Source organism: Sus scrofa, chromosome 7, assembly GCF_054392235.1.
Source record: "Sus scrofa isolate SSC_HxYL_T2T_F1_AM1 chromosome 7, Sscrofa_HxYL_maternal_Yorkshire_Landrace_v2.0, whole genome shotgun sequence".
Classification (NCBI taxonomy): Eukaryota; Metazoa; Chordata; class Mammalia; order Artiodactyla; family Suidae; genus Sus; species Sus scrofa.
In genome coordinates this window covers 24268548-24281011 of record NC_139389.1, presented here as the reverse complement: position 1 = coordinate 24281011, position 12464 = coordinate 24268548, and the positions used below count along the sequence as shown (strand labels likewise).

Here is a 12464-nt window from a genome sequence, read left to right as displayed (position 1 = left end):
GAACTAGAACAAACAATCCAAACATTTATATGGAACCACAAAAGACCCAGAATCGCCAAAGCAATCCTGAGAAACAAAAACCAAGCAGGAGGCAGAACTCTCCCAGACTTCAAGAAATACTACAAAGCCACAGTCATCAAAACAGTGTGGTACTGGTATCAAAACAGACAGACAGACCAATGGAACAGAATAGAGAATCCGGAAATTAACCCTGACACCTATGGTCAATTGATCTTTGACAAGGGAGGCAGGAACATCAAATGGGAAAAGGAAAGTCTATTCAGCAAGCATTGCTGGGAAACCTGGACAGCTGTATGCAAAGCAATGAAACTAGAACACACCCTCACACCATGCACAAAAATAAACTCAAAATGGCTGAAAGACTTAAATATACGACAGGACACCATCAAACTCCTAGAAAAAAACATAGGCAAAACACTCTCTGACATCAACATCATGAATATTTTCTCAGGTCAGTCTCCCAAAGCAATAGAAATTAGAGCAAAAATAAACCCATGGGACCTCATCAAACTGAAAAGCTTTTGCACAGCAAAGGAAACCCAAAAGAAAACAAAAGGACAACTTACAGAATGGGAGAAAATAGTTTCAAATGATGCAACTGACAAGGGCTTAATCTCTAGAATATATAAGCAACTTATACAACCCAACAGCAAAAAAGCTAATCAATCAATGGAAAAATGGGCAAAAGACCTGAATAGACATTTCTCCAAGGAAGATATACAGATGGCCAACAAACACATGAAAAAATGCTCAACATCGCTGATTATAAGAGAAATGCAAATCAAAACTACCATGAGATACCACCTCACACCAGTCAGAATGGCCATCATTAATAAATCCACAAATAACAAGTGCTGGAGGGGCTGTGGAGAAAAGGGAACCCGCCTGCACTGCTGGTGGGAATGTAAACTGGTACAGCCAGTATGGAGAACAGTTTGGAGATACCTTAGAAATCTATACATAGAACTTACATATGACCCTGCAATCCCACTCTTGGGCATCTATCCGGACAAAGCTCTACTTAAAAGAGACACATGCACCCGCATGTTCATTGCAGCCCTATTCACAATAGCCAGGACATGGAAACAATCCAAATGTCCATCGACAGAGGATTGGATTCGGAAGAGGTGGTATATATACACAATGGAATACTACTCAGCCATAAAAAAGGATGACATCATGCCATTTGCAGCAACATGGATGGAACTAGAGACTCTCATCCTGAGTGAAATGAGCCAGAAAGACAAAGGCAAATACCATATGATATCACTTATAACTGGAATCTAATATCCAGCACAAATGAACATCTCCTCAGAAAATCAATCATGGACTTGGAGAAGAGACTTGTGGTTGCCTGATGGGAGGGGGAGGGAGTGGGAGGGATCGGGAGCTTGGGCTTATCAGACACAACCTAGAATAGATTTATAAGGAGATCCTGCTGAATAGCATTGAGAACTATGTCTAGATACTCATGTCGCAACAGAAGAAAGGGTGGGGGAAAAAACTGTAACTGCAATGTATACATCTAAGGATGACCTGACCCCCTTGCTGTACAGTGGGAAAATAAAAAAAAAAAAAAAAAAAAAAAAAACCTGGAACCATCAAACTCCTAGAAGAGAACACAGGCCGAACGTTCTAATGACATAAATCATAGCAATAATGTTTTGGATCCACATGCTCAGGCAAAAGAAATAAAAGCAAAAACAAACAAACGGGACTAATTAAAAGCTTTCACATGCAAAGAAAATGAGCTGCAAAAAAAGGACAACCTACTGAATAGGAGAAAATACTCAAGCCTATATGATAAGGGGCTAACATTCAAAATACCTAAAAAGCTCATACAACAAATACCAGAAAATGAACAACTCAGTCAAAAAATGGGTGGAAAATCTGAAGAGACGTTTTTCCAAAGAAGACATATAGATGGCTAATAGGCATATGAAAAGATGCTCAACATCACTCATTATTAGATTAATGTAAATCAAAACTACAATGAGATGTCACCTCACACCTATCAGAATGTCAGTCATCAAAAACCACACAAATAATAAATATTGGTGAGGAAACAGAGAAAAGGGATCCCTTTCCCATTCTGGGTAGGACTATAAATTGGTACAGCCACTATGGAAAACATTATGGAGATGTCTCAAAAAGTTAAAAACAGAACTACCACATGATCCAGCAATTCCATTTCGGGGTAGATACCGAAGGAAAACAAAGACACGAATTTGAAAAGATACAGGCACCCTAATGTTCAGAGCAGCATTATTTACAATAGCCCAGAAATGACAGCAAACATAGTATCCATGAACACTTGAATGGATGAAGGGGATAAAGAAGACACATTGATGTGACACATTTACACACACTTCTTCTCATCACTTATATGTGGAATCTAAAAAATTAAACAAATCAATGCGTATAGCAAGACAGAAACAGATTCACAAACATAGACAACAAACCGTGGCTCCCAATGAAAAGAGGGAAGAGGGGAGGGGCAAGAGAGGGGTATGAGATTAATGGATACAAACTACTATGTACAAAACAAATAAGAAACCAGGTTTTATTGTCTAACACATGGAATTACAGCCATTATCTTGCAACAATTTTAATAGAGTATAACCTGTAAAAGTAGTGAATCACTATATTGTACACTTGAAACTCCTTCTAATGTTCTAAAACACCTATACTTCAAAAAATAATTTTTAAAAAAGCGGAAAAAGATAGCACTAACAGCTATGTGGATATCAGAGAATATAGACATAAAGACAAGAATTGTTACTATGGTCAAAAAAATTATGATGATAAATTTAGTCTATCCATCAAGAAGATCTAACAAACACGGATGCATCTAACAAAAGATTGCCCAAGTACATAACATAAAAAGTAACAGAATTAATTGGAGAAATGGTTAATTCCACAATAACTGTTGCACTTCAGTACCCCACTTAAAATAATGGATGGAAAAATTAGAATATCAGCAAGGAAAGAGAGATCTGAACAAGGTAAACAAAATAAAACTAACAAACATCTACAGAGCACTTCATCCAAAAAAAGCAGAATAGATATATTTCTCATTGCATAAGGAACATTCTACAGAATAGATCATTAGGCCATGAAACAACTCACAATAAATTTAAAATGACTGAAAGGGGAGTTCCCGTAGTGGCTCAGGGGTAACAAACTCAACTAGTATTCATGAGAATGTGGGTTCCATCCTTGGCCCCACTCACCAGCTTAAGGATCTGGCATTGCTGTGAGCTATGGTGTAGGTCACAGATGCAGCTTGGATTCCGGGTTGCTGTGGTTGTAGGTAGGCTGGCAGCTGCAGCTCCAATTCAATCCCTAGCCTGGGAACCTCCATGTGCCGTGGGTGTGGACCTAGAAAAGACCAAAAAAAAAAAAAAAAAAAAAAGAAAGAAAAAGAAAAGAAAAATGTTTTAAGTATCGGTTTGTCAATTTCTCCACCATGAAAAAGTGTGTGTGTGTAAAAATCAAGCGACATAATAATATGTTTAAGATGATTCCATTGTAATTTTTTAATTAACTATTGTCATAAAATTTACATATTTCAGAGAGAGAATCGGAATGTAAAATAACTTGGAAAATAATCTTTTGATGAAACTTAAAAGATTATGCTATAGAGAAACTGGGAAGTAAATTCACATTGGGTATCCCTTCTTAGAAGGGGTGTTTAAGCTCAAAACTGAAAGACAGGAAGGAGCTAGCCATGATGAAGTCAAGAGAAGAGCATTTTAGGTAGAAGAAATGGTGATTCAGAAGTTCTGAAGCATGGAATGATGCTGGTCTGTTTGCAAATGGAGAGTTATATCAGCTATAATAGATGCCACACCCACCTGGGAAAATGAGGGAAGCTTAAAAAAGGAAATATTGATCAAAGGTGTGAGAAGGATTTAGAACACCAACAAGGGATGTCTATACGTGTACTGTGACATGCACTACCCTGGAACTAGCCACAGTGGATGTCTGTCACACACCCAAGGCCTGAAGCAACAAAGTGGGGAAGTGGTACTGGAAACCAGAAAAAAAGAAACCATAATACACAGCTATCTCCAAGAGCTATGACTTTTGCTTGAGCAATACAGGCTGCCTCATGTGTCCCAGCTGAGAGGGAGCCAAGGGAAAATAAACCAAACTAGCTGTTTTCTCCCTTTCTCTAATCCTCAACTGGTGACCCCCATTGGCTGAAGCCAAACAGAAGCCATATATCAAGGACTCCTTTTGATTCAGACTCTTGAGTAGAGCATAGAGTTCAACATACATATTGGGTTAAAGAGTGGATCAGGGTGAGGGAGGAAAGAGAGTGAAATATATCCATCACACTTGTGGTCGGAAAAGATGCTTGATATGATTTCAATTTTCTTAAAATTACCGAGGTTGGATTTGTTGCTCAGGATGTGATCAATCTTAGAGAATGTTCCTTGTGCACTTGAGAAGAATGTGTATTCTGTTGCTTTTGGATGAAATGTCCTATAAATATCTATTAAGTCCATGTGATTTAATGCGTCATTCAGGGCCTGTGTTTCCTTATTGATTTTCTGTCTGGTTGATCTGTCCATTGCTGTATGTGGGGTGTTAAAGTTCCCCACTATTATTGCATTATTGTCAATTTCTCCTTTTAAGGTTGTTAGCAGTTGCTTATATATTGTGGTGAACTGTGTTGGGTGCGTAGATATTTAAAATTGTTATATCATCTTCTTGGATTGATCCTTTGATCATTATGTAATGTCCTTCTTTGTCCCTGAAAATATTCTTCATTTTAAAGTCTATTTTGTCTGATATGAGTATTGCTACTCCAGCTTTCTTTTGTTCCCCATTTGCATGAAATATTTTCTTCCATCCTCTCACTTTCAATTTGTATGTGTCCCCAGAAGTGAAGTGGGTCTCTTGAAGATAGCATATATATGGGTCTTGTTTTTGTATCCATTCAGCAAGTCTATGTGTTTTGATTGGGGCGTTTAGTCCATTAACATTTAAGGTAATTATTGATAGGTATGTTCTTATTGCCATTTTATTAATTACTTTGGATTCATTTTTGCTGCTCTTTTTTCTTTCCTTCTTCTCTTGTTCTTTTCTGCCTAGAGAAGTTCCTTTAGCATTTGTTGTAAGGCTGGTTTAGTGTCGCTGAATTCTCTCAGCTTTTGCTTATCTGTGAACCTTTTGATTTCTCCTTCAAATCTGAATCAGAGCCTTGCTGGGTAGAGTAATCTTGGTTGGAGGTTTTTTCCTTTCATCACATTAAGTATATCATGCCTCTCCCTCCTGGCCTGCAGAGTTTCTGTTGAAAAATCTGCTGATAACCTTATCGGGGTTCCCTTGTATGTGACTTGTTTCTTTTCCCTAGCTGCTTTCAAGATTTTCTCTTTGTCCTTAATTTTGGTCAGTTTGATTAAGATGTGTCTCGGGGTGTTCCTCCTTGGGTTTATTTTATGTGGTACTTGTTGCACTTCCTGGATTTGAGTGAGTGGTTCCTTTCCTGTGTTAGGGAAGTTTTTGGCTATTATCTCTTGGAATTTTTTTTCTGTCTCCTTCTCTCTCTCTTCTCCTTCTGGCACCCCTATAATACGGATGTTGGTGCGTTTAATGTTGTCCCAGAGTTCTCTGAGACTCTCTTCATTTGTTTTCAATCTTTTTTCTCTTTTCTGGTCTGCATCCATAATTTCCACTAATCTGTCCTCCACCTTGCTTATTCGTTCTTCTGCCTCCCGTATTCTGCTGTTAGCTGCTTCTGGTGAATTTTTTATTTCAGTTATTGTATTTTGCATCTCTTCTTGTTTAAGTTTTATATCTTGTATCTCTTTGCTCAGTGTTTCCTGTAAGTTATCCATCCTTGCCTCCAGTTTATTTCCAATGTCTTGCATCATCTTCAGCATCAACAGTCTAAAATCTTTTTCCTGGAGGCTAAGAATCTCCTCCTCCCTTAGCTGTTTTTCTGGGATTTTTCCTTTCTCCCTCATCTGAGTTATAGTTCTCTGTCTTTTCATTTTTATAGGTTTTTGGTGTGGTGACCTTCTTACAGATAATAGAGTTGTAGCCTCTCTTACTTCTGATGTCTGCCCCCTGTGGCTGAAGTCAGCATGGGGGCTTGCTGTAGGCTTCCTGATGGGAGGGGCTGATGCCTGCCCCCTGGTAGGTGGAATAGATTCTAATCCCTCTGGTAGGTGGGACTTAGTCTCTGGATGGGATTAGAGGCAGCTGTGTCCCTGAGGGGTCTTTAGGTAGCCTGTTTACTGAGGGGTGGGGTTGTGATCCCACCTGGGTTGTTGTTTGCCCTGGGGCTTCTCAGCAGCTGACTGACGGGTGGGGCCAGATTTCCCCAAAATGGCCACCTCCAGAGAAAGGCACTGCTGCTGAATATTCCCAAGAGCTTTGCTTTCAGTGTCCTTTCCTCACAACAAGCCAGGTTCACCCCTGTTTTCCCAGGAGGTCCTCCAAGAACTGCGGTCAGGTTTGACGCAGACTCCCATGGAGACTTTGCTATGCCCTGGGACCCAGTGCACATGAAATCTGTGTGCACCTTTTAAGAATGGGGTCTCCATTTCCCCCAGTCCCATGGAGCTCCTGCGCACAAGCCCCACTGGCCTTCAGTGCCAGATGCTCCAGGGCGCTTTTTCCCCATGCCAGATCACCACACATGAGAGTTTGATGTGTGGCTCAGAACTCTCACTCCTGTAGGTGAGTCTCTGTGAACCAGTTTCATACCCAGGAGGTATGGGGTTGTTAATATCATGAAATCGCCCCTCCTACCTCTTGATGTGGCCTCCTCTTTTTCTTTTGGAGTAGGGTATCTTTTTAAAGGTTTCTGGTCCATTGGGGTGAAGAGTGCTCAGTCTTTAGTTGTGAATTTTGTTGTTTTTAGGAGAGATGTTGAGCTCCAATCCTTCCATTCCACCATCTTAATCCCGTCTCCTCCATCACACTTGTAAAGTGAAGCAATACACATTCATGTGATACTAATGGTTTCCTTTTTGGAAAGGACAGTGAGATTATTGGCCATGGGAAGAGGATGTTTGAAGGGAGACATACCTATTTGTACCTGTTATTCAGTACATTTGAATTTGCTTTTCAAATAATGCACTCATGGATTGTATGTGTAACTTTTAAATCTTAATGTTCATATACAAATCGGACTACTATTATGTGGGATGTTATGTGTTTGCGTGTATGTGAGAGAGAGAGAGAGAGGCTATCAGTCTTCATATTAGAAAATGATTAAATTTTTTTAATATTTATTTATTTTTGTCTTTTTATTTTAGGGCCACACCCACAGCATATGGAGATTCCCAGGCTAGGGGTCAAATCAGAGCTGTAGCTGATGGCCTATGCCACAACTCACAGCAACGCCAGATTCTTAACCCACTGAGCGAGGCCAGGGATTGAACCTGCATCCTCATGGATGCTAGGCAGATTCGTTTCTGCTGAGCCAGGACGGGAACTCTGAAAATCATTAAATATTTTAAAGGATTTTTAATGTCATTTTATTCCTCCTCCCAGAAAGACCACTTCCGGTTTTCTCTTCTCTCTTCAACTTATTTTTGTGTCCCTTTATTTATTAGGTATGGCCAGATATATTATATCTTCTTGGCGATATTCTACAAGGTGAACAAAATAAGATATGCAAGAAATTCACGTGAGTGTCTCCACATCCTTTTACTCAAACTAGCTTTGGTCTAAATGAACCCTATTTAAAATTACTGTCCAACAATGATCAGAAACAGACATAAAGAATCCCATATACAATCACCTCAAAAAGAATAAAATACCTAGAAATGAAGAAAGACCGGTCCACTGAAAACTATAAGACACTGACAAAAGAAACTAAAGAACACACAAATAAATAGAAATACATTCCACTCTCATGAGCTGCAAGAATTAAATGTCTGTATTACCCAAAGCAATATACAGGTTCAATGAAATCCCTATCAAATTCCAGTGGCATTTTTCACAGAACTAGAACAAGTAATTTTAAATCTTTGTATGAAACACAAAATATCCTGAATAGCCAAATGAATCTTAAGGGCAAAGCCAGAGGCATCATGCTCCTTGATTTCAATCTATACTACAAAGCAGTCGTAAACAAAACACTATGATACTGGCATAAAAACAGACACATAGGAGTTCCCATTGTGGATCAGCAGTAACAAGGCTGACTAGTATCCATGAGGATGTGGGTTCAATCCCTGGCCCCACTCAGTGGAATGGCCGTGAGCTATGGTATAGGTCACAGACAGCTCAGATCCTGCAGTGCTATGGCTGTGGCGGAGGCCAGCAGTTGCAGCTTCAATTCAACCCCTAGCCTGGGAACTTCCATATGCCATAGGTATGGCCCTAAAAACAAACAAGCAAAAACAGACACATAGATCCACGTAACAAAACAGAGAACCCTGGAGTTCCCTGTGAGGTGGCAGGTTAAGGATCTGGCATTGTCACTGCAGTGGTTCAGGTCACTTCTGTGGTACAGGTTTGATGTGATGCAGTCACTATCGCAAACTTGAAAAACCGCTAAGAAAATAAGTCTTAAAGATCTCTGCACAAAGAAAAAATTGTAACTTTGTATAGTGACTGATGGTTAATGTACTGTGATCATTTAGCAATGTATATGAAGGTCAAAGCATTACACTCTACACCTGAAAAATAATGTATTGTTGGATGTCAGTGATGCTTCAATTTAAAAAAGCAGTGCCAATAAAAGAGACATTACAAAGATAATAAGTGAATAAAATAATCAAGTAAAATTAGTTTCCAATGTTTTGAGAAATCAAATGAGTTTATTCTAAAACATATGTAACAACCTCAATTCAGTAGATAACTAATTGTACACCAGAAGCACTTCCATGGAGAACTCTGTCCCAAAGGAATTTGTCTGCTAACTCATCTGGGATAAGCATTAACGGGCTGTCTGAAAATAATGCCCAAGAGTCTCCGGGATATAACAGACTGCACACATGCAAAGCACTCTTGATATTACCTACTGTCGTCTTCCTAATATGGGCTTTCTTCTTTGGGGCAGCATTGTGTCGAATGGAATACACACTTCTGAATATCATTCTTCAATATTCGTCTGTGTACTACAGATTTCTCTGTCCTAGGCCAGTGAGAAAAATTCAAATGTGTTCCTTTATAATTCATTTTGCTTAAACTATAGTTATCAACATAAGGTAAGTAAAAAGATACTTGTTTTAAAAACTACCCTTTCTTAGGTACATCATAGTACCAAATATACATAGGGAAACCAGAGAGCATTTCATTTCTGGAAGTCTTCTCTAAACTTTGGAAATAATTAGTTTGGTACCTACAGAAAGCAGCTAGATTTTTTTGCAATCAGATTCTCTCAGGCTATCACTTAAACCCATCTTAAAAGCATGTAAATTTGAATAAACACTATTCCTGAAAGGTATTAAATACCTGAATGAAATGTGTAGCCTTCATCCAATCATGTGAACTTTTAAAATATGCAGTAGAAATCTGATGTGTTGACCCATTCACCTGATTTCTCCAGACGTTTTGAAGTCAGACAAAAACCTCTCCTTTCTTCTATAACTTTTCCAACACATAACTTAAAAGTCCCCGTCAATATAAGTAAAATGCTGTGTGATGAGAAATGATGTACAAAAAGATACACTAGAGAAGTTCCCTTGTGGCACAGCAGCTTCAGGATCCCACCTTGCTGCAGATGTGTTAGTGGAGATGGAGAGACAAAGGACTTGAAGCATTCCCAGACAGGAGTTCCCTGGAGGCCTATCTGCTAAGAATCCAGCATTGTCAATCCTGTGGCTTAGGGCACTGCTGTGGCTCAGCTTTGATCTCTGAATGTCTGCATGCCTAGGGGCAAGGACAAAAGGAAAAAAAAATTCAGAGATAAAGAGGCCCTGATGTCCTGATGGAATATTATTGGAAGTAGATCAAAAATTGGACAAAATGTCATGATATCAGAGAATTGAAAGTAATGAAATACCAGGAGAATGACATGGAAAAGAGCAGAGTTCGAGCATAGAATTTTAGAGCTAATGTATAGCTAATATACATCTATGGAACCTTGAAAACTGGATTTATAGTCTCACCATCTCAATACCTCATTTAAGGGATTCATGGCTTTTTGATCTTTAGATCCTCCCTAGTCATTAGCAGACAACTGGGATGAATGATTAACAGTATCTTACAATTCAGATACTAACATTTCCTTTGTCATAAGGTTTGGGGATAGGTACTAGATGATTCATGGGTCTGAAAGTTTTACTGAAGTGTTTGGCACACAGGGCTCATTAAGGATTATTTGGAATTGTTATGATATTATCTCACTGTGCACAACAGACCTAGGGTTCTTTTGGAATCAAAATAATATCTTAGCCCAGGGGAGTTCTATGTGACACCTCGCACAATGGCCTTGAGGACTCAGAGAAACAGAGTATGTGAAAACTGTGCTTTGCCAGCCTACAAGTGTAATCAGTTGCCTCTAAACCATTGAGTATCTGGTCCAAAGTGGAAATACTTTCCTCCTGTTCCAGTTCCCTGGACATAAATGTCATATTTGTAGCTACATATAAGTAAGTAAGCTGTTGATAACAGGCCAAGGCCTTACCTAAAAACAAGATAAGCCCCCGGGATAAAGAAAAACTCCTACAAGATAGATAATAAATTCTGACATGAACAATCAATGGCCTGGTTTCAACAAAGTAGTTATGCAAGAAAAGGGACATCCAACAACAAATGTTTGAGTTGGGAGAAACATATTTATAGCTAAATTCTCTCAGTTTATACTTCAGCAAGCTGTCATCTAAGGGTTTAAGTTTCTTGCTCAATTCTAAATGACCAAGATGGATTTAAATTGTAAAAGCCTTCTTAGTCCCCATGGGGATGATATAATAATTCAACCTGCATCTGCACAAGCCTATCTAGATGATAACTAAGGGCTAGGGCTAGGTTCTCTCCACCTCCTCCTTGTGCTAGAGCTAACTCCACCCTTTCACTCTTCTTAACATTTCAGTAAGGCCTTGCAGCAGGGATTCTGAAAAAGACCTATCTGATTCCTAAGACCCAGCCACATCTACTTCATCGGGCACTTGAAGGTAGGAACCAATAAACTTAGCTGGTATTTCTGCAAACCAAGGGATGAAAGAGCATTACTTTGGAGCATCTGAAACACAGTCACTTCTGCTTGGCATTCAATCCTTACCAGAGCCCAAGGACATGCTTATTGTCATCTTTATCACACAGAGTAGTAGATTCCATTTCAGAAAGGTTCGGTTACTTGCTTAAGGTAGCTGTCTTTATGCTGTAGGGTCATGAGGAGAAATTAAGTCCCCTGGTGTCACATCTTTTAATTATCCTCCCCTACCCACCCAAGTGACTGCACCCAGTCTTCTATGAATGGATGCTTAATTGTGTGCATATGCTCCCACTATACACAATTGCGTTTGTCATTTCTCAAAATCTTTCTACCTTTCCTGCCACTGCTCCGATACAGGGGAAGCAAACTGCAGATAATGGAACGAATTAACAAAAGCCATCCAGAAGAGTTTATTCTACTTGGCTTTGCGGATCGTCCCTGGCTGGAGCTTCCTCTGTTCATTATTCTGCTTCTAACATACCCCATGGCCATGGTGGGAAACATAGCCATCATTCTGGTGTCCACCTTAGACTCCCGTCTGCACAGCCCCATGTATTTCTTCCTCACCAACCTCTCCTTTCTGGACATGTGCTACACCACAAGCATTGTCCCTCAGATGCTCTTTCACCTGGGAGGATCTGAGAAGACAATCAGCTATCTGCGCTGTGCTGTTCAGCTTTATTTCTTCCACATAATGGGAGGCACAGAATGTTTGCTTTTGGCTCTTATGTCTTTCGATCGCTACGTGGCCATCTGCAAGCCTCTGCACTACACCCTCATCATGAATCGGTGCACCTGTATCCTACTGGTGGCCACTGTGTGGCTGGGTGGAATAACCTACGCTGTCTCAGAGGCCACTGTCACATTACACTTACCACTGTGTGGTCACAACACACTGGATCACTTGGTATGTGAGATTCCTGTTCTGATGAAGGCGGCCTGTGGTGAGAAGGGCACCAATGAGCTCACACTCTCTGTGGTTTGCATTTTCATGTTAGCTGTGCCACTATGCTTCATTCTTGCTTCCTATGCTTCTATCGGACATGCTGTATTTAAGATTAAATCTTCGGAGGGAAGAAAAAAAGCCTTTGGCACATGTTCCTCCCATCTCATTGTAGTTTTCTTCTTTTATGGCCCAGCCATTAGCATGTACCTTCAGCCCCCTTCCTCCATCTCTAGGGACCAGCCCAAGTTCATGGCTCTCTTCTATGGAGTGGTGACTCCTACACTCAACCCTTTCATCTACACTCTGAGGAATAAGGATGTAAAGGGTGCCTGGGGCAACCTGGTGAGGACCGTTTTCACTTCCAAGTGA

At 39.9% G+C, this 12464-nt stretch overlaps 1 protein-coding gene across 1 annotated transcript; it reads left to right on the top strand.

The window, feature by feature from the left end:
- The first annotated feature begins 11525 nt into the window (after positions 1–11525).
- LOC110259009 (olfactory receptor 2B11-like) lies at positions 11526–12464 on the top strand. Its single transcript, XM_021082307.2, has one exon. The coding sequence runs from the start codon at positions 11526–11528 to the stop codon at positions 12462–12464; it is 939 nt and encodes a 312-aa protein (XP_020937966.2).

Excerpts from the sequence above, each read along its gene's own strand:
- LOC110259009 (XM_021082307.2), top strand. The coding sequence starts at position 11,526 with ATGGAACGAATTAACAAAAGCCATCCAGAAGAGTTTATTCTACTTGGC.